Genomic DNA, 23,045 nt, shown 5'->3' on the forward strand with positions numbered 1-23,045 from the left:
CTGCAAAAATTCTACTCTCTTCTCAGCCACAGGGGAGGTTCTACATAAAAAGAAGCTAGAATGCCTTCCAACTCAAAGATTTTCTCCTGTACCGATGGCATTTACAGAGATTCAGTTTTCCCTCCAGAAGAAGGGTTTGTCATGATTTGTAACTGAAGGGGTGAAAGGGTGGCTCGTGCAGTCAGCTCCCTCAAAAGGCTTTTTTGGTGTTTTTTTTTTTTTTTTTGCAACCAATCAAAGCTTTCAGTTGGGAAAAATATGTTGCTCATTGTTATAAATGAAATTTAATCCTCTTTGTAACCTATGCTTACCTCTTAGAGTCTTCCTACATACCGCAGCCAGGATGCTGAAATGTTTTTTTTTTTTTTTTTTAATTTTTTTTTTAACGTTTATTTATTTTTGAGACAGAGAGAGACAGAGCATGAACAGGGGAGGGGCAGAGAGAGAGGGAGACACAGAATCGGAAGCAGGCTCCAGGCTCTGAGCCATCAGCCCAGAGCCCGACGCGGGGCTCGAACTCACGGAGTGCGAGATCGTGACCTGAGCCGAAGTCGGACGCTTAACCGACTGAGCCACCCAGGCGCCCCAAGGATGCTGAAATGTTTAAGCACAGACACAGCTTGCTGTGAAAAACGTGTTCTAAGTGCTTCTATACATGGCATACTCCACCAAGCCCTCCTTAGGATCTCTTACAGTCAGTGGATTGAGTACTTTGAGGTGTTGGTAACCATGTGATTTAAGGAATTGCGTATTGTTTCTTTGTTTATACAATGGCGGGGAAGGGGGGGGGGGCAGGGGATACTGTAAAAAGAGGCCTTTTGTATCCTAGACAATTCATTTCCATAGAAACAACTGAGGGAGTTGTCCTCAAACATGAGTTCAAATCCAAACAGGGCAAATTGATAAAGTCATAGTGATGTGGTCAATGCATGTAAAAATATTTTTGTAAGTAAACTCTATCCCAAACCTGGGGCTCAAACTCATGGTGCAGGGATCAAGAGTTACTTGCTCTTTGGACTGAGCCAGCCAGACACCCCCGTGAAGTGAAGATTTAGTCCTACAGGGGCCAGAAGGAAATTTGCTCAGGGTTTGTAAATGCAACTTGTAGTGTAACGCAATGGTACCAAATATTTTTATAACGCTTTCTCCCTCTTCCTCTGTTTCTTTAATTTGCTGAGTTTGCAAATGTGAACTTAATATAATGCAATGCTACTAAGTATTTTTAAAATGCTTTCTCCTTCTAAATTGCTGACCTGAGCAATTTCATTATACTGACTGCTTTGTACTCCTATCTTGTTCAATACAGTTATTGAAAGATAAGACAGTTTCTCCTACCTTTGGTTCAGGTGTCAAATCAATTATACAGGAAATGGTTTTATGGAGAGCCTTCTAAAAAACAGACTTCAATTTCAAGGAAAATGACAAAGCAAAGTTAACCTAAGTGCATTTTTCTTTTAACCTCAAAACTTGGAGGAAAAAAAAAAAGTCTCAAATCTAAATGGGGGTATTTTTGCCATTAACATACACTTAACTTCAATGAACTACAAACTGAAGTCTAACAAACATAATTAAAATGCATTTTATTTCAAATGAAAAATATACAGAAACATTAACATTTGTAAACTTTCTGAAATGAACAGTACGTATAAACATTTGAAAAATAGAAAATTTCAGGGCTATAGAGTTTATTCAAAATATTTCAGAACATTACATATATATTCAGACAAATTACTTTTCCACAAAATTTTGTTAGAATGTGAGCAGTGTACTTAGTTCAGTTTTAGTGGCTCTAAGAAAAAATATTTTTGTTGGAATAATTTTGTATTGGTGTTGAGATAGTATAATGATGGAATTCATTTTCATTTGGATTATGTAAAACAAGATAATGTGACACAAATTAAGAAAAGTTGAAGAATGTATGAGAATTGGCAATGAATGGTACTTAACTATCTGGTAATACGACTCCAACAATCAAAATGTTGATTCAGAGAGAACTAAATTCTATTAAATGCCTCATACATCAGGCACAATGCAGAGTGCTTTCCAAGTATTTCATTTAATACTCTTAAAAAACAAAGGCATTAATTTAATTTTATGCTGCTAAATCTAAAGGGTCTTATGAACATTCTGCAATCTGAACTAAAAATAAAGTCACTAACCATTGCCTAAGAATAAAATTAGGAGTCAAAAAATAAAATGGAACTATTACATTTTCAGAATTATGGAAAGCTTTCAATTTGGCTGCATGAAGGCAGCTCTGTAATCCTTAATGGCCCATGTGCCGATAGTTATATAATTAATCTTAAGATATGTGAGATAAAGTATAAATATGAAGATATATACATACATGAAACTACCAGTCAAGACTAACATAGTCTGAATATAGGCTTCCAGCATTTTATTCCTTCTTAGACAATATCTTCCTATTTGGGAAAAATTATTCTTAGTTTTAGATTGGCAATAACATTTTAGTTTTTTGATGCAAGTGCCCACCAGGGATTATTTAAGAGTTTTTAAAATATTTCAATGGTTCTCAACACACTTCAACTTATTAAATCTTTCTCAGCCTTTCTCCTGGGTGTATGTGCAATACCAGTTCATTTTCCAATCCAAGATCCACGTGAGTTCTTGCGTTCCAAAAATCTTTAGCCTGGGCACAATACACAAAGGGCAAAGCTTTGCAACAGGTGGCATTAAGAAATACCTGACACTGAATTTCACTAGAGCAGAGAACCACCATAGCCTTGGGTGGATGTCTTTCATTTCCTCACTAAGAAAGTGTCCTAGAGAAACCAATACAGTTTTGCAACAGGGGGGGAAAAACACTTTAAAAGAATTTTTACAATTTTTAAACACGACCTTTTCAGAAAATACTTTTCCTGCGAACTTCTGTTCATAGCTTATACATCTGATCTACATTTAAAGTGAAACAGCAATCAACAGAGTAAACACGTACTTGACCTGAGGTATCAACCCATGTGTCTTCCATGGATTATCAGTTTTCAAAAATCAGAACGCACTGAGTTGCACTCAACACTGAAAAGTGCTGAAGAGAAGGTGACGGCCCTTTACAACTTCGCAGTCCTCTCTGGACATCCCTGGGAACATTAGTCATAGCTAATAGAACTGGGAAATGCTGAAGTCCGTCTAACAGAATTCTAAATAATAGAACTTATCATTATGACCCAGAGTAGACTTGAGCTAGATTACGAACAAATGAAACATTCTGTTGGAACAGAAAAATCCAATCAGCCTGAAGGGTTTTTGTTCTTTTTTTTCCCCTCTAATATCGTAACTTTTTAGTTAGGATTTTTGTTTTGTTTTGGATGGAAATAAGTTTAGTCTGGAAATAGGTCATTTCTTTCCCATGAAATCAATGAGTGATAAGATACCTGTCCATACACATTAAAGGCTACCAAAAATGTTATTCCTGCTGTGTGCTTAGAGACAGGAAAATTGTGTGTAAGTTTTAATAAGCAAAAGGTGTTTTCCTGTAGTAGTCCCTGAGGTCTTAATATTTTGTTTTCTAGGAAGTTAACTTCCTTTCCTAGTCTCCCAAAACACTTGTCAACAAAATGTATGGCAAACATGGTCAGGATGAAATTCAACAGAAAAAGATAGTCTGCCACTTATTGTGATAGGATATGCATATTTTTGTAAAGATTAGTAACTAATTATAATTTTCTTGATAAGCATGAAAGTGCCAAATTTCAAGGGAATAATTATGATAACTCATTCAGGTTTTTACAAAGATTTTTCTAGTTGTTTCCAAAAGCTTACCCTTTGGGAATCAGACAGTTGAGAAAAACCTAAGTGTACAATATAATATTAAAATAATGTGCCAATTTACATTTACAGACTTTACAAAAGTCTCTATGTCAACAGGGAAAATGACCTTTGGGATAATAGTAAGAGAAAGGGACAACATGAATATAAGGAACTCCAAAGCTTAAATCATTTGGTCTTCTGCAGAAACTCAATTTTGTCCCACGTTGTTCAGGTTTGAGTTAAAAGAACCCTTGAAACTAATCATTTGCATTTGTTTTTGTGAAAAGAGAAAACACTGTTTCACTTAAGTATTTCTCTCCTTCCTCTATTCTCCCCTTTTGAATTGGTAGTAAGTTTTTATGATCTGCTAATAAATTACAATTCATAAGCTCTTCATGGACTGTGTCTTGTGCATTCTGACCCACCAAGGAGCAGATTTCCAAAGCAGGCCTATTTTTTCTTCCGCATTCCCCTCTTCAGCCATCTAGTTTAGAAAGAAAGAAGTTATGGAAGGGGCGGGGGGAGCATCAGTGATCTCGCGTCTCAGTTTTAATAATTTGAAACGATGACTCATCAGAGAATGATGGCTGATGTTCTGCTTATCAGCACATAGCTAAGTTTATCTATGAATTACTATGAACAGCAGCCAAAGAAATGAAGAGCCACCTGGCACAGCCAAATATATTGTGACCAGAAGAGTAACTCAGAGACCCATGTAACTCTTGAACTTCTTTTGTGCTCAGGGAATGTTTCAAGTTTGTAGAAATGAAAAACACTGGAAGTCCTCTGGAGGAGGATCCAAACCTTGGTTTTCAAATTTGATGGCTAAAATCGAGGCTTTTTTGGGGGGAGTGGGGGGAGGCTCACATCTAAACTATTAGTTAGAACTTTAAAAATGTCAGCTTTCCTAATAGTTCTTCTAAGAATTAGGTATTTCTTGTCCTCTCCAAGTGTCTTACATTGGCTAAAGTTTGGGGTTTCTAGAGACTTTGATCGTCAATCCTGCTAAACAAAGTAATGTCATCATTGTATCCTGGGGTTGAATATTCAGTGTGCTCCAGTAAGACATATTTGTCTTCACTGCCATTCAACGAGAGGACTTCTTTCTGTGTGGTGGATGTCAGGTCATTCCAGGTAATGTCAGTGTTTTTAAAAGCATGTAGAAGAAAGATGCCATTGATGATGGTGAAGAACCCACTCAGGGTCCCGATGATATCTCCAGCTTTCATGCCATACCATTCTTGGAATAAGATGGCGGAGCAAGTTACTACCATGGACGTGAAGAACACGTAATAAATGGGAGTCACAAGAGATGTGTTAAAGGTGTCCAGTGCCTTGTTGAGATAGTTAATCTGTGTTGTCACCGAAAGCACGAGTACACCTAACAAAACAAAGACCAGTGGGTGCTTATAAACTGGCTTCCATTCCAATAGTTCCTTAATGGCAATTCCCAGGCCCTTGACAGAAGAAACTGAAAATGCTCCAATCAATGAACAGATTGAAATGTAGACCAATATATTGGTTTGTCCCTTCCTGGGAGCCACGATCAAAATCAGCACCAACGAGATCACAGTTATGATCACAGCAAAGGAAACAAATCCTGTTTGGAAGAAAAAAAGAATTAGAATTCAGAAAATGCTGATAGGATCATATCTTTATGAAAGCTTGTTAGGAGTGTAGGAGCATAGGTGTTTCAGAAAGGGAAGTGAGATTAAAATAACAAAACCAAAACAACATTTTACTGCATGGCTCTCAATATTTTACAATGGACTATGACAAACATATCTTTTGAATTTCATAGCTAACACTATGGGGCATGGCAGCTATTGTCTGACTGACTTTTTATTTTCAGAGAGGGAAAGTAGCCAAAATTGGGGTTGGAATATATGCCTTTTGCCTCTCCTATCCCCATCTCCTCCTTTCAGGTATAGAGAGGAAGCATGGACAGAACAATAAGTTGTGTCACCTTTACAGAAGACTTGTAATACAGTCAAACCTTACTGTATCTCACAACCCACCATGAGGCTTGCAGCCTTTTACAGTATTATCCCAAATTCACTTGATGAGGAGAGAAAATGGAACCAAATATTGAGTAAGAGTTTCTTTTGGTTGAGTCACAGACCTGGGTCTCTCAATTTCATTTCCATTTCATGCAAAGAAGTGACTTCCTCTTCTTGTGGGGCATGGATAACCATCACAGTTGACCCCAATATACTTAATATGCAGCCTATTTTGCCATGAATGTTCAGTTGCTCATTTAAAAAATAGGAAGACAATATTGCACTGTTAGGAGAAGAAAAACAAAATCACTCGTTCAATTAGCTTTTGATCCCATAGCAGCTCAGAAGTCACACTGTGGTATGTTGCACCCTGTCTCCCAGTCACCAATCAACTGATCTGAATATGCTACATGACGCTGAAAAACCTGATTAATTTTAAAACTCAGAAATGATGGTCTATCAAATCTGCTTAATTGCTTTTGTACCTAAAGAGTTTTCAGGGACATTCTATATCCGTGTAATCTTCCTATGAGAAGTCATTTTCAATTTCCCCATCTTCTCCTATAATGCCAAACAACATACAAGATCTTTTACATCATACTGGCTTGATACATTTAGGAGATCTGTGCTCATGAAAGCTTCAAAGACAGATACATGCCTAAAGAAGAATCACTCTGCTCAGGGCTGATGTTTGGCTAGTATGCACAAGTACAACCATATGGGTTGTCAAAATACTGAAATATTTCCTTACCAGCTGCTACTGCCCTGATACTTCCATTTATCCAATAGTCCCACTGCTTTGGTTGTCATGGCCTCCGGAAGTCCTGTGGGCCTCACCACAGACACCAGACAGTGGATCCTGATGCTCCACCAGCAGGTCTGTTGTGATTTCTGCACACCAGCCTTCCCTTGACGCCCTGGCACTCCCATCAGGGTTGTATCTGTACCAATTTGCACGCAAGACCGTGGCACCGTTACTCGGTGCCTTCTTAGAGTCGTGGTCATGTGGCCACTTGTGAGGACTGCAGCCTCAGCCAAAACACTGCTGCTACTACTGATTACCGCTCCTTGCACAGACAGTGTTCTAGTGCTCTCTGTGTACTGACTCATTTACTTCTCACAACAGTCCTACAAAGAAGGTGAAAAGAAATGGGTAGGCCTAGCCGTAAGCTTTCTACTAGAGGTGGATAGATAAAAGGAACAGACAAGTGCAACAAAACTGTGGCTTAATTGTAAGAGTTCACGTGCCCGTTGAGCACATTCATCTGGGATCATGATAAAGACCAACTCAGAAAAATGAGATGGACGTTCTAGGAACATGAAAATTACCCGTTTCCATTACTAAAAGAAACTCAGAGGTCTCCAAACATAACTATCCTGCAAATAATGCAAGACTTTAAGTGAGAGTTGAAGTTTAACCCAAACACTCTGCTTTTAAACCCTCTGATAATTGTGGTCATTAACCACTATGACAACAGAAAGGACTAAAAGGGCTGTCCGTGGCAATGTGTTCAGGTAAGAGAGAGAAAAAAATCCCCTAGGCTTCACTGAATAAACACAAACATAACACGTGATTATTTTATGTTAGCAAGAAATTGGGCCCCCTCTCATATTTTTCTAAATAACAACAATAACATAATTTATTTCTCATTTCTATTGCGCTTGATTGTGTCTTCTCAAATTAGTTGCATGGTATTTTGTTTTGAGATATGCCTAGCAACATATTTCTTGTGGTTTAAGCTCATCATGCTATTGACATCTCTACAGAAGCCAAGCTCATTTCTCACATACCTTACGAGCACACTCAGAGCACCCAGCGGGGTGACCAAGGTGGCCGGTGCAAAAGCATAAGCTGCAAAATTCGCCGCTTCTCCGGCTCCCACTGGAAAGCAAGCCGTAGTATTCATATGAGAGATGGACTTGTCAGAAGAGACAAACCAAGGACGCAAACAAAATGGTAGACTTCTATGCCAAGGGTACTGACAGATCTAGCTAAAAGGAACAATTTAACTTTTTTAATGGAGGTTGGGGGGAGGATTGGTATTAAGGGATGCAGATAAACTGTAAATACCTGGTGATATGAACTCAATGCAAAAAGTGGTAACAGATGATTACACATTTTAAGTGACTTCAATAGGGATTTTAGTTACGTCACTACCAAGAACATATTCGGTCACTCTGATAAAATCTAATTAGAGGTAGCTTTAACCTAAGCAAAGAATTTTTCTATTTGTTTAAGAATACCTACTGTTACGCAAATGAACAAAAAGCAATGTGGCAAATTAGAGTGCTTTGCAGAGATCTACTGACCAGGCAGGCGATAGCCAGAAATGCCTACCACAGGCCCAGGTAGCCAGGGGTGTCTGAGTTGCACAAGATCCAAAAACACTTTAACAGGATCTTAGAAGCTCGAGGAGATCCAGAGGGTTGTTTTAAAGTCATAAGGATGTGCTCCTGCAATCTTTCTCTCATCTGAGGAACTCTAGATCTCTGTGAAATGATTTCTATAGTGAGGGGAAATCCCTCTAAGAACTACACTCTTGTCTGGGAGCCAAATTATTCTTATGGGTCACATGTGAACATTTGCCAACAGAAGCCAGTATTTCACAAGGGCAAACTAAGCCAAGAAAACACTTATATTGTAGACATAACTTCTGGAACAGATAAAAGACACCAGAATACTTTTTATTTTTCCATCTGGCTGCTATGTCCCCGGCCTTCCCCCTCTACACCCCAGCCAAAACTTCGGGAGTACTCAGCTTTAGGGAAACTATCATAAAACACATAGAAAATTCCAGAACAGATAAATTAGGAGACTGCTTTTCTAGGAAAAGGCATGGCAGTTTTCTTCAAAAATTAAGCTTTCTTGAATAATTGATATTATTTATATTTGTATCTCTTATAGACAGCTTTCCAGGAAAATATTAATTTCATAATTGAAATGCTGTATGGTTGTCAATAGATAAAATCTCTAATGTTGTAGACAACTGCTTTTCTCTCTTCAAAACTAGCATGAACTTTGTACATGATGAGAATAAAATTGTAAATGTAGCCACATAATATTCTCCTTATATTTTCATCCTACTGTGTGGGTAGAGGGGTGGGGAGACACAAGTAGGAGAGAGACAGAAGGAGAAAAAAAGAATCCAAATCTCTGAAATCTCCCCAGTACGTCCTGGTCAACTTTTGTTCAAAGAGGTAAGAAAACAGAACTGAAAGGGCTATAGACACATTTAAATAGTTTTTATTTATCATCTTTTTAGATTCTAACACTAAAGGAAAGTTATCCAATTCCTTTGCATAGGAGGCCCACACAAGTACTGAAATGTGTTGGTTGGTATTGGAAAATAAATGGAAGTTTTTTTGTTTTTTTGTTTTTAATATGAAATTTATCGTCAAATTGGATTCCATACAACACCCAGTGCTCATCCCAACAGGTACCCTCCTCAATACCCATCAGTTTATTCTCAGTTTTTAAGAGTCTCTTATTTTTTGGCTCCCTCCCTCTCTAACTTCTTTTTTTTTTCTTCCCCTCCCCCACGGTCTTCTGTTAAGTTTCTCAGGATCCACCTAAGAGTGAAAACATATGGTATCTGTCTCTTTCTGTATGACTTATTTCACTTAGCATCACACTCTCCAGTTCCATCCACGTTGCTACAAAAGGCCACATTTCATTCATTCTCATTGCCACGTAGTACTCCATTGTGTATATAAACCACAATTTCTTTATCCATTCATCAGTTGATGGACATTTAGGCTCTTTCCATAATTTGGCTATTGTTGAGAGTGCTGCTATAAACACTGGGGGTACAAGTGCCCCTATGCATCAGCACTCCTGTATCCCTTGGGTAAATTCCTAGCAGTGCTATTGCTGGGTCATAGTGTAGATCTATTTTTAATTTTTTGAGGAACCTCCACACTGTTTTCCAGAGTGGCTGCACCAGTTTGCATTCCCACCAACAGTGCAAGAGGGTTCCCGTTTCTCCACATCCTCTCCAGCATCTATAGTCTCCTGATTTGTTCATTTTAGCCACTCTGACTAGCGCGAGGTGGTATCTGAGTGTGGTTTTGATTTGTATTTCCCTGATGAGGAGCAACGTTGAGCATCTTTTCATGTGCCTGTTGGCCATCTGGATGTTTTCTTTAGAGAAGTATCTATTCATGATTTCTGCCCATTTCTTCACTGGATTATTTGTTTTTGGGGTGTGGAGTTTGGTGAGCTCTTTATAGATCCTGGATACTAGCCCTTTGTCCAATATGTCATTTGCAAATACCTTTTCCCATTCCATTGGTTGCCTTCTGGTTTTGTTGATTCCTTTGCAGTGCAGAAGATTTTTATCTTGATGAGGTCCCAGTAGTTCATTTTTGCTTTTAATTCCCTTGCTTTGTGTATATGTCAAGTAAGAAATTGCTGCTGCTGAGGTCAGAGAGGGTTTTGATGGTTTTCCTGCTTTCTCATCTAGGGTTTTGATGGTTTCCTGTCTCACGTTCAGGTCCTTTATCCATTTTGAGTTTATTTTTGTAAATGGTGTAAGAAAGTAGTCTAGTTTCATTCTTCTGCATGTTGCTGTCCAGCTCTCCCAGCACCATTGTTAGAGACTGTCTTTTTTCCATTGGATATTCTTTCCTGCTTTGTCAAAGATTAGTTGGCCATACTTTTGTGGGTCTAATTCTGGGGTTTCTATTCTATTCCATTTGCCTATGTGTCTGTTTTTGTGCCAATACCACGCTGTCTTGATGATTATAGCTATGTAGTAGAGGCTAAAGACTGGGATTGTGATGCCTCCCACTTTGGTCTTCTTCAAAATTACTTTGGCTATTCAGGGCCTTTTGTGGTTCCATACAAATTTTAGGATTGCTTGTTCTAGCTTTGAGAAGAATGCTGCAATTTTGATTGGGATTTCATTGAATGTGTAGATTTCTTTGGGTAGTATTGACATTTTAACAATATTTATTCTTGAATCCATGAGCATAGAATGCTTTTCCATTTCTTTGTGTCATCTTCAATTTCCTTCATAAGCTTTCTATAGTTTTCAGCATACAGATCTTTTACATCTTTGGTTAGGTTTATTCCTAGGTATTTTATGCTTCTTGGTGTAATTGTGAATGGGATCAGTTTCTTTATTTGTCTTTCTGTTGCTTCATTGTTAGGGTATAAGAATGCAACTGATTTCTGTACATTGATTTTGTATCCTGCGGCTTTGCTGAATTCATGTATCAGTTCTAGCAGACTTTTGGTGGAGTCTATCGGATTTTCCATGTATAATATCATGTCACCTGCATAAAGTGAAAGCGTGATTTCATCACTGCCAATTTTGATGCCTTGATTTCCTTTTGTTGATTGCTAATGCTAGAACTTCCAACACTATATTAAACAACAGCGGTGAGAGTGGACATCCCTGTCGTGTTCCTGATCTCAGGGAGAAACCTCTCAGTTTTCCCCATTAAGGATGATATTAGCTGTGGGCTTTTCATAAATGGCTTTTATGATGTTTAAGTATGTTCCTTCTATTCTGACTTTCTCAAGGGTTTTTTTATCAAGAAAGGATGCTGAATTTTGTCAAATGCTTTTTCTGCATTGATTGACAGGATCATATCGTTCTTATCTTTTCTTTTATTAATGTGATGTATCACGTTGATTGATTTGCGAATGTTGAACCAGCCCTACATTCCAGGAATGAATCCCATTTTATCATGGTGAATAATTATTTTTATATGCTGCTGAATTCGATTTGCTAGTATCTTATTGAGAATTTTTGCATCCATATTCATCAGGGATATGGGCCTATAGTTCTCTTTTTTGTGCTGGGTCTCTGGTTTAGGAATCAAAGTAATGCTGGCTTCATAGAATGAGTCTGGAAGTTTTCCTTCCCATTCTATTTTTTTGGAACAGCTTGAGAAGGATAGGTATTATCTCTGCTTTAAATGTCTGGTAGAATTCCCCTGGGAAGCCATCTGGTCCTGGACTCTTATTTGCTGGGAGATTTTTGATAAGTGATTCAATTTCTTCTCTGGTTATGGGTCTGTTCAACTTTTCTATTTCTTCCTGTTTGAGTTTTGGAAGTGTGTGGGTGCTTAGGAATTTGTCCATTTCTTCCAGGTTGTCCAGTTTGTTGGCATATAATTTTTCATAGTATTCCTTGAGAATTGCTTGTATTTCTGAGGGATTGGTTTTAATAATTCCATTTTCATTCATGATTTTATCTATTTGGGTCATCTCCCTTTTCTTTTTGAGAAGCCTGGCTAGAGGTTTATCAATTTTGTTTATTTTTTCAAAAAACCAACTCTTGGTTTCGTTGATCTGCTCTACAGTTTTTTTTTTTAATTCTATATTTATTTCTGCTCTGATCTTTATTATTTCTCTTCTTCTGCTGGGTTTAGGGTGTCTTTGCTGTTCTGCTTCTATTTCCTTTAGGTGTGCTGCTAGATTTTGTATTTGGGATTTTTCTTGTTTCTTGAGATAGGCCTGGATTGCAATGTATTTTCCTCTCAGGACTGCCTTTGCTGCATCCCAAAGCGTTTGGATTGTTGTATTTTCATTTTCATTTGTTTCCATATATTTTTTAATTTTTCTCTAATTGCCTGGTTGACCCATTCATTCTTTAGTAGGGTGTTCTTTAACCTTCATGCTTTTGGAGGTTTTCCAGACTTTTTCCTGTGGTTGATTTCAAGCTTCATAGCATTGTGGTCTGAAAGGGTGCATGGTATGATCTCAATTCTTTTATACTTATTAACGGCTGTTTTGTGACCCAGTATGTGATCTATCTTGGAGAATGTTTCATAGGCATTCGAGAAGAAAGTATATTCTGTTGCTTTGGGATGCAGAGTTCTAAATATATCTGTCAAGTCCATCTGTTCCAATGTATCACTCAGGGCCCTTGTTTCTTTATTGATCCTGTGTCTAGATGATCTATCCATTGTTGTAAGTGGAGTATTTAAGCCCCTGCAATTACCACATTCTTATCAATAAGGTTGCTTATGTTTGTGATTAATTGTTTTATATATTTGGGGGCTCCCATATTCAGCACATAGACATTTATAATTGTTAGCTCTTCCTGATGGATAGACCCTGTGATTATTATATAATGCCCTTCTTCATCTCTTGTTACAACCTTTAATTTAAAGTCTAGCTTGTCTGATATAAGTATGGCTACTCCAGCTTTCTTTTGACTTCCAGTGGCATGATAGATAGTTCTCCTTCTCCTCACTTTCAATCTGAAGGTGTCCTCAGGTCTAAAATGAGTCTCTTGTAGACAGCAAATAGATGGGTCTTGTTTTTTTATCCATTCTGATACTCTATGTCTTTTGGTTGGAGCATTTAGTCCATTTACATTCAGTGTTATTACAGAAAGATATGGGTTTGGAGTCATTGTGATGTCTGTGAGTTTCATGCTTGTAGTGGTGTCTCTGGTACTTTGTGGTCCTTGGAACATTTCACTCACAGAGTCCCCCTTAGGATCTCTCATAGGGCTGGTTTAGTGGTGATGGATTCCTTCAGTTTTTGTTTGTTTGGGAAGACCTTTATCTCTCCTATGCTGAATGACAGACTTGCTGGGTAAAGGATTCTCGGCTGCATATTTTTTTCTGTTCATCACATTGAAGATTTCCTGCCATTCCTTTCTGGCCTGCCAAGTTTCAGTAGATAGATCCGTCACTAGTCTTATCGGTCTCCCTTTATATGTTAGAGCATGTTTATCCCTAGCTGCTTCAGAATTCTCTCTTTATCCTTGTATTTTTCCAGTTTCACTATGATATGTCGTGCAGAAGATCGATTCAAGTTACGTCTGAATTGAGTTCTCTGTGCCTTTTGGATTTCAATGCCTTTCTCCTTCCCCAGATCAGGGAAGTTCTCAGCTATGTTTTGTTCAAGTACACCTTCAGCCCCTTTTTCTCTCTCTTCAGCTCTTCTGGAATTTCTATTATATGGATGTTGTTCTGTTTGATTACATCACTTAGTTCTCTAATTCTCCCCTCATACTCCTGGATTTTTTTTTATCTCTCTCTTTCTCAGCTTCCTTTTTTTCCATAATTTTATCTTCTAATTCACCTATTCTCTCCTCTGCCTCTTCAATCTGAGCTGTGGTCGCCTCCATTTTATTTTGCACCTCATTTATAGCATTTTTTTTAGCTCCTCTTGACTATTTCTTAGTCCCTTGATCTCTGTAGCAAGAGATTCTCTGCTGTCCTGTATACTTTTTTTCAAGCCCAGCGATTAATTTTATGACTATTTTTCTAAATTCTTGTTCCGTTATATTGCTTAAATCGTTTTTGATTGATTCATTAGCTGTTGCTACTTCCTGGAGTTTCTTTTGAGGAGAATTCTTCTGATTCGTCATTTTGGATAGTCCCTGGGTGGCACAGAACTGCAGGGCACTTTCCCTGTGCTGTCTGGAGTAACTTGTGTTGGTGGGCGGGGCTGCAGTCAGACCTGATGTCTGTCCCCCGCCCACTGCTGGGGCCACAGTCAGACTGGTGTGTACCTTATTTTCCCCTCTCCCAGGGGCAGGACTCACTGTGGATGGCGTGGCCCCCGTCTGGGCTACTGGCACACTGCCAGGCTTGCGGTGCTGCTTTGATGGGATCTGGCGTATTAGCTGGGATGGATCCGCAAGGTGCACAGGGGCGGAAGGGCAGGCTTAGCTCGCTTTGCCGTGGGTGGTCTCCTGCGGGAGGGGCCCTGCAGCACCAGGAGGGAGGCAGACCTGTCAGAGGGATGGATCCACAGAAGCACAGCATTGGGTGTTTGCGCAGTGCAAGTAAGTTCGGTGACAGAAACTGGTTCCCTTTGGGATTTTGGCTGGGGGATGGGAGAGAGAGAGATGGTGCCTGCCAGTGCCTTTGTTCCCCACCGAGATGAGCTCTGTCTTCCGGGGCTCAATAACTCTCTTTCCCGATGTCCTCTTGCCCTCGCTGCTGAGGGCAGAGCTGTTCACCTTTAACATTCCACATGTTAAATCCTGCTGGCTGTCAGAACTCACGGAGTCTGGCCCTTCCGCCTTTGCAAGCCAGACTTTGGGGGCTCTGCCTTGCCTGGCGGGCCGCCCCTCCGTGCCCTCCCCCCGCCCGCCTCCCTCCCGCCAGTCCGTGTAGCATGCACTGCCTCTCCACCCTTCCTACCCTCTCCCGTGGGCCTCTTGTCTACGCTTGGCTCCGGAGAGTCCGTTCTACTAGTCTGGTGGTTTTCTGGGTTATTTAGGCAGATGTGGGTGGAATCTAAATGATCAGCAGGACACAGTGAGCCCACCGTCCTCCTACACCGCTATCTTCTCGGTCCAGGTCTAATAAATGGAAGTTTAAGGCTTCTTGCTGCAGAGGGAGATGACGAGCAGGAGGTATGAAACTACAGTTTATGAGCTCCTATCTTTGGAAGTTTTAGGGTTGGGATTTCAGAGGAGTGAGGGGAGGAGATAGAAATCTGCAAACGTGCCTGTGAGCATCAACACTGCCTTCTATTTGCACAGCATATGAGCATCTACGAGGTGCTCTCCCATCCAACAGTCTCATGTAGTCCTCAGAGCAAGTCTGGGGGGAGGGGAGTGCTGACAGCCTTCATCTTCTTTCCATTCCTTCCGTGCTTAGCACCCAGAGGGGACTTTAATTTGCCCATGTTTTGGGCCTGATCAGGAAAATGCAGCCATTCGTTAGTCAACATGCAGCTAGAACAGTCACAGATTTGAATTAGGAGCAGGGAAATGTGGGAAGAAGGCATTTGCCTCAATTGTTCTGGGGAATAAAATATAACAGAAGGGGAAGCTTGTGATAAAATATAGTAGTTCAGATGTTAACTTTTTTCTATGACAGTATTGAGAACATGGGGGTGCAGGGAGAGAAGAGGAAAAATTAATTCTAAATATGTATGACTTACTTTGTATGTAAGACAATATATTATACCCACACGAAAATTTCTAGACTTTAATACCATCCTTACCAAGAAGATAAACTAATCATTTTTGAGCAATCCCATGTAATTTATTTATCATTTTACAAGCATGCACTATTCTCAGCAGTAAGGACTTACTTGAGAGTAATCCTGCCCACCAGAGCCATTCCTTGAGGTAAGAATGTCCACCTTGTCCTAAGAAAATAAGAACAGTTAAAATTTAGTTCGGAACTGGAGGAAGAAGTTCGAAAGAACTGACTGCTGGGAAAAGTAATGGAAAACGGTTGGAAGAGGCAAGATGTAAGGCCAACTCAGCATAGCTAGTCTTTAGCTTATTTACTTGGTCACTTCTAAAGATCTTCTATTGCTTTTGATTATGTCACTTTTGATTTTTATAGAAAGTAAGTTTTTACATTTGCAAGAAAATCTTATTTAATCATTATGTTTAGTGTATTTCTGCCTGCCAGAGATGTGGACATAGACTCTAAATACTTTGCTTCACCCACAGTTAAAATTAAAGACAGAAACTGTATATTGTAAATTACATCAGTACCTAATGAGGACCTAGAAGGGAAGAAGATGGTTAACATACAAGCTTTTGAGATTTTGGATAGTCAACCAGAGAACAACAAGTATTAGCCAGTAGGACTCTCCTTATTCTTTACCTTGGCATCATGAAACTGAGTTTCTCTCTAGTTTACTGAAAAGGATAAAAAGCTTTCCTGAGATATTCAAAGAGTTATCTTTTCTTTACTGTAATCTGTGACCTAAAGTCATTGCTATGTTTGCTATAGAAAATGGAATTTTCTCACCAATTCAACATACTTAATCCTGTGTCTTTGACCTGATTTTGTCACAATTAAATGAAACAGAGTATATTAGCTGTGAAGATTATCTTGCAAGGTAGTTTATTTATTTAGGCTTTTCTTCTTATAAACTGTGCAAGTGATTAAATTGGAATATTACAATATGATTTCATAATCTATCTTTAAAAAACTTAGTAATATATTGCAAATATTTTTCTCATGTCCTTATTTAATGGCTGAATATTACTTCAAAATTTGGCATATCATTATTTACTTAACCTGTGTGCAACTACACACACACACACACACACACACACCGAGTTTCTAGTTTTGTTCTCATTACATAAAACCTTTAAATAAATATCCTGTTATGTAACTATAGGTGTCATTCTTGTTCACTTCTTAGGATACATTTCCAGAAGTGAAATTATTAGGTTTTAAGACATTAACATTTTTTTTTTCAACGTTTATTTTATTTTTGGGACAGAGAGAGACACAGCATGAACGGGGGAGGGGCAGAGAGAGAGGGAGACACAGAATTGGAAACAGGCTCCAGGCTCTGAGCCATCAGCCCAGAGCCCGACGCGGGGCTCGAACTCACGGACGGCGAGATCGTGACCTGGCTGAAGTCGGACACTTAACCGACTGCGCCACCCAGGCGCCCCTAAGACATTAACATTTTTAAGCTTTACCAAATTTCTCTTAGGAAAGTTTGTACCCATATATGCTGCCTCCAGCAATGTTTGGGAGGGCTGTTTATTTTCCAAATTCCCTTACCAGCATAAGGCCTTTTAACGAAAAAACGAAATCTTGTTAAAATGGTAGACAACAACCCAGGAGCTCATTGTTATATAGTTGGTGTCTCTTTGGGTACTAGTGAAATAATATTTACTTCTGTTTATTGACCACTTGCATTTCTTGCTTTGTGAGTTTCTTATTTATGTACTTTGCCTATTTTACCTTAGGGTACTAATCTTTTTCTTATCACCTATAGTCACTTTTTATATATTATGGATCTTAATATCATTTGTCTGTCATATATTTTGGAAACATGCCCCCCCTCCCATGTCATTTGGTTTTTAGTTTCAGTTAAGGTGTTTCCATGTAGGATTTTTTAAAAAATCAATTTAGGTAATGTCTTCTTTCATATAGAATAGCTTCTTCCTTTATCTGTATGGTTAGAAAGACCTTCTTTTAGGTTTTTTGAAAAAAATCATTTCATTTTAAATTGCCGAAGAGTATGAAGTAAAACTCTTACATTTTTCTCCTCTAATTTTTGCCGATTGTCTCAACACTTTTAAAAAAATGTTTATTTATTTTGAGAGAGAGGGAGAGAGTGCACGCACCCACTCTCATGCAAGCCGGGGTAGGGCAAAAAGAGAGGGAGAGAGAGAATCCCAAGCAGGCTCTGCATGCTGTCAGTGCAGCGCCTGATGCGGGGCTCAGTCTCACTAACCGTGAGATCATGACCTGAGCTGAAGTCATGAGTCATATGTGTAATCTACTGAGCCAGCCAGGTGCCCCATTAACACTTTTGATTGAATAAGTCATCCTTTCTCCAGTGAATTGAAATGCCACTTTAAAAAATCATATATTAAATTGTTATACGTACTTGAGTCCCTTTATAAGTTTTCAATTATCTTTCACTTTTGTCTATCTTTTTTAGTGCCAGTACCAAACTGTTTTAATTACTATAGCATTATAGTATGTTTTATTTCTAATAGTGCAAATCTCCTCCAATAGTACTTTTATGAACTTGTTTGTACAATTTGTAGTCATTTTTCCATATGAACCTTAGAATATTATTTAGCTCTTCTATGATATTCTTGATAAGAAAGAATAGAAATTCATGGTTAATGGAGGGTAGTCAAGCTAAGTTACTTAGCATGTGAAATATCACTATAGTAACAGCAACCTAATTCTGCTATCCATTTACTGATTTAACAAATACTTACTGGGTGTCAAACACTATGCTAGGGAAGGTTCCTGCTCTCGTGAATCTACTATCAATAAACAAGTAAATAAACATTAAATGTACAGTGACAGATTTTTTAGGTACAATGAAAGAAACCCTTAGGGCAATGATAGAGAGTAACAGGGTGGGATGAAGGTGGTAAGGGACATCTCCCAGAGAGGAAGACCAGGGAAGGTGATGATATTTAAGCTGAAGTCCGAAGGATGAGTCAGCCAAATGACAAGCAGGGAGAAGAGCGTTCCATACAAAAGGAAAAGACCTTGAGGCGGCAAAGAACTCGGTCTATTCCAGGAACCAGAGAAAAGTAAGGGATAGGGACAGTAGCAGAAGATAAAGCTGCAGAGTCTGCAAGGGCCAGTTTACACAGGAGGTCAAAGACTGTGGAAAGGTGTCTGGATTTTATTCTGAGTGCAAAGAAAAGCCACTGACATGTGTTAAGCAGGAAAGCAGCATCTGACCTTGAACACTGAAATCACACACAACACCTATGAAAGAAGAATTCATTCCACACTCTAAACCTCTGGAAACAAGAATTTTAGTTTTACCCTGAAGGAGACACAGCAGACTCAATCCTGGACACCACAGAGGAGATTTGCTAAGCATAGAGACAGGGAATAAGATAGAGACAGTAAAATATTACTGCTGTAGCACTAAGGTCTTACAATAGGATTATTTCTGCAGAAACTTGAATTCTCTAGTTGCATTCGTTTCTTACCAGCTCTGGTAATGCCCTTCTTTGCCAGTTGCAAGAGGCCCTTCTTTTTCAGTATGAAGCTGGAGCCAATAAAAATACTGGAACTTACTGCCAGCATTAGGCCTACATACAGACTGTATCTGTTTTCTACATTTGCAGAAATGATCAAGTTGCTTATGCTGGAATTCAGGTCCCTGTAGCTGGAATTCAGGTCCCTGTAGAGGACAGGAGAAGCCAGCAGTCGTGACACATTTGTGATCTCACACCAGGCCTGGGAGGAGTTTGCACAGACTAGAGATAGCACGTAGCCTGGAAAAAAGGAAAGAAGGAAATGTCAACAAACACAAAAGGGAGATACATTAATGTTTACCCCTTTTCTGTAAAAAGAAAGAGAAACCCAAGTGGATGGTACTGAAACCCTGTTTCTTACTGCATGAAGGCAAGTCTCTGGGAGGTGGTTCCCAGTCCTGTGGATACGTTCCGTTTGACTCACACAGGTTCTTTTTTTTTTTTTTTTTTTTTTCAACGTTTATTTATTTTTGGGACAGAGAGAGACAGAGCATGAACGGGGGAGGGGCAGAGAGAGAGGGAGACACAGAATCGGAAACAGGCTCCAGGCTCTGAGCCATCAGCCCAGAGCCTGACGCAGGGCTCGAACTCACGGACCACGAGATCGTGACCTGGCTGAAGTCGGACGCTTAACCCACTGAGCCACCCAGGCGCCCCATGACTCACACAGGTTCTTAAAAATGTTTTGAAATTGTTTAGTTGTCATCATTTAAAAATGAGAGATTTCATCTGAAAGTCTGGTGAATCTTATAAATTGGAGAATCTGGACAACACTTGCTTGGTTCTTCGTTCTAGCAAAACAGCAACATGACTTGTGCTCATTAATCCATCACTGTCCCCCACACGCACCTCACTCCTCATGATCAGCATGGCTCCTGGAGAACAGTGTTTATGATGCCTGGGCATAGGGACAGGCAGGGGAATCCATCAGTCAGAATGTTACAGGAAATGCAGCTAACCCATTCTGTGGGGTGTGAACTGTGCCTTTCAGAAAACGTATTTAAAAATGGGTTTAGGGTTCTGTACTACTGTCCCTGAAGAGAATGATTTTTCAGGTCTACTCCTCTCCCTTCTCCTAAATTAAATAGAATCTAATAAAAAAATGAATTAAACCTCAGTAAGCTTTTCTTAGAATGGGATTCAAATAAACATGTAAATCTACTGAACCAGACCCAGTATTAGAAGTGCCTTGGAATTTGAAAGCTAAATGCAAAAACACAAATGAACCCACGATAGACAATGTAAGAAACTTTTATTTATTTATTTTTTATTTTTAAATGATTGTTTTTGAGAGAGAGAGAGAAAGAGAGACAGAAAGCACCTGCACATGAGTGAGGGTGGGGTGGAGAAACAGGGGACAGAGGATCCCAAGCAGGCTCCAGGCTGACAGCAGAGGGCCCAATGTAGGGATCCAACTCATGAGCCAAAGTAGGACAGCCAACCGTCTGAGCCACCCAGCTGCCCCTGTAAAAAACTTAATCTGTTCTCCACTTGAAAAGCTAGCTGCGAACAAAGTGACATTGTGACTAGATTTTCTGACTCTCTTCTAACTTTTTTCCTTTTATTTTTATTTTAAGTATCGTTAACATACAGTATTATGTTAGTTTCATTTTTGTCTTTAAAAAGCATATTTTTTCCATTCTAACAAAGAAGGCAAAGCTAAATGAATCAACTACAATATTAGAGTTCAATGAAAAAAATTAGTTTTCCATCTCAATTTTTTTTTTTTTTTTTTTTTTACATCTCAGAAATCTTAAGAAGGCAAAACAGTTTGACCAAATGATGTCTTAGGGATAAAACTTTGGTAACTGTATTAATGCCTCTCTGACATTATGCAGTTATCTGAATTTACCACTTACAAAGTTAGGAAACAACTATAAAATTCAGGCCTTAAAAAGGTAAAATAATTGAATTCAAGCCTTTCATGATTATTATTTCACTTATTTCTTATCATTTGAAAATGAATAAACTGTTTCAAAGATACAGCATAAATTCTAAGTCAAAATTGCTAAATATTCCAAGAAGAATTCTATGGCTATAGGTATAGTCTATAACATTGAGGAATTTTCAGGCAGGTTGTTTTAATAAGAATTGCTACAAATTTTCAAACAAGCTAGCCCTTAGCAATCTTGTTCCAGTCACTGTTCATCTCATCTAAACCTCAAGAATGGAAAATGATTTTCATAGTAAGAGTTTCCATTCCATTAATTCCTGAGAGAGGAAACATCTGACTTGACTTTCCAGTGAATTCCATGGCTGCAGTGGTGTTACTTACTATGTAATTAACATAACCATTCCAAAACTTCATCTGGGAAAACAGTGTGGGCAGGTCTCATTCCAGTGAAACAATATTCTTTCTAAGCTGTTGACACAGCAAAATGTTTCCGACATTTTAGGGGGGTGTGGGGGCAGAGGGCAATAAGGGAAAGCAAATAATCTTTGTTGTATTTTGTAAGTTCTTATTGTGAACAACAGATATTAATGTGCAAGTTTTATGGCAGGAACAATAATAAAAATCTTGTCTAGTTTCTGACCTTCGAGAAATGGCTTTATGTTTTGGGTGTATGTTGATGAGAGGAGCCTACAGCAGATGTGACTGAAGCAGGAAGTGGGGGGGTGAAGGGTGGGTTGGTGGGTGTGGAGTGGTGTAGGGCAGAAGGAGACAGATGGGTGAAGTACAATGTGTGGGCAGAGAGTCTGTGGAGTATTTCAGAGGGATCAGATATCTGAGTTGGCTTCTGAAGATTCTAGTAAACAAAGTAAGTTTAATCTAAACTTTATTCAACACAGAGAAAATCTATTACATTCATTATATTTTATTTTTTAAATGTTTATTTTCGAGAGTGAGAGAGAGTGAGAGAGAGAGAGAGCACGTGTGCAAGCGGGGGAGGGACAGAAAGAGAGGGAGACAGAATCTGAAGCAGACTCCAGGCTCTGAGCTGTCAGCACAGAGCAGCAACATCGGGCTGGAACCCACAAACGGAACTGAGGAATCATGACCTGAGCCAAAGTCAGATGCTTAATCAACTGAGCCACCCAGGCACCCATCGTTATATTTTATTTTAATAGACACTATAATACCCTCTAAAATGATGGAACCAACTCATACTCCTACAAGCAGGGAGCATGCATTAATTCTTTGGTACTGTTATTATTAATTTGTGTAAATATTGAGTAATTAATATTTAGAAAATATGTGTCAGTTATAAAGAAAAATAATTCAATATGCATCAATGTGTCAACCACCCAATTTAAGAAATAAAATATTATCTCTATCATTATCCCTGACTTCCTGCAAAAGATCCCTATTCTTTACCAAAAAAAAAAAAAAAAAAAAAAAAGACTTCCCTTATATGACTATATCTTTAAAAAATAAATTATTTAGTTTTACCTCTTGCACCTTATAAAATATAGTCATACAGTAGGTTCTTTGGAGACTTGCTTGTTTTTGAGATTTATCAGTGTTGATGCATCTGGCTTTAGGGTTTGTTTTTGCCTAGTTCTACCGAATTTCACCATCTGATTATCTCACAATTTTTCTATTTTACAGTTGGTGGACATTTGGGTAATGTACAACATTTTTGCTCTCCAAACAGTACTGCTAACGTTCTTAGTTATGTTGAAACATATAATTAATGATATCTGACAATTTTTGACCCCATGAAAACAGCAGTTTCATATTGTTGAACTTGATATGTACGTTCTATGTACAAGTGTGAAACTTCACTTATACACATACAACCTAAAAATTTAAAAACAAAGTTAAATTGTCTCTAGGATTGTATACCTTTCCTCACCTTGAGCTCTGTTGCTATCTATAAACATGGACAAGTTAAGCATTCACTCTTGACTT

The 23,045-nt window shown here is 38.8% G+C and overlaps 1 protein-coding gene across 1 annotated transcript in view; it reads right to left on the reverse strand.

The window, feature by feature from the left end:
- Positions 1-1,563: 1,563 nt before the first annotated feature.
- NIPAL1 (NIPA like domain containing 1) overlaps positions 1,564-23,045 on the reverse strand; it is a 30,300-nt gene continuing 8,818 nt past the window's right edge. The window contains exons 2-6 of the mRNA XM_045474146.1: positions 19,145-19,432; positions 15,787-15,843; positions 7,560-7,650; positions 5,891-6,051; positions 1,564-5,368 (exon numbers count right to left, since the gene is read on the reverse strand). Of these exons, the coding sequence (XP_045330102.1) occupies positions 4,749-5,368; positions 5,891-6,051; positions 7,560-7,650; positions 15,787-15,843; positions 19,145-19,432 (1,217 nt within the window). The 3' untranslated portion in view covers positions 1,564-4,748. The remainder of the gene's footprint in view (positions 5,369-5,890; positions 6,052-7,559; positions 7,651-15,786; positions 15,844-19,144; positions 19,433-23,045) is intronic.

Source organism: Leopardus geoffroyi, chromosome B1 (genome assembly GCF_018350155.1).
Source record: "Leopardus geoffroyi isolate Oge1 chromosome B1, O.geoffroyi_Oge1_pat1.0, whole genome shotgun sequence".
Taxonomy (NCBI): Eukaryota; Metazoa; Chordata; class Mammalia; order Carnivora; family Felidae; genus Leopardus; species Leopardus geoffroyi.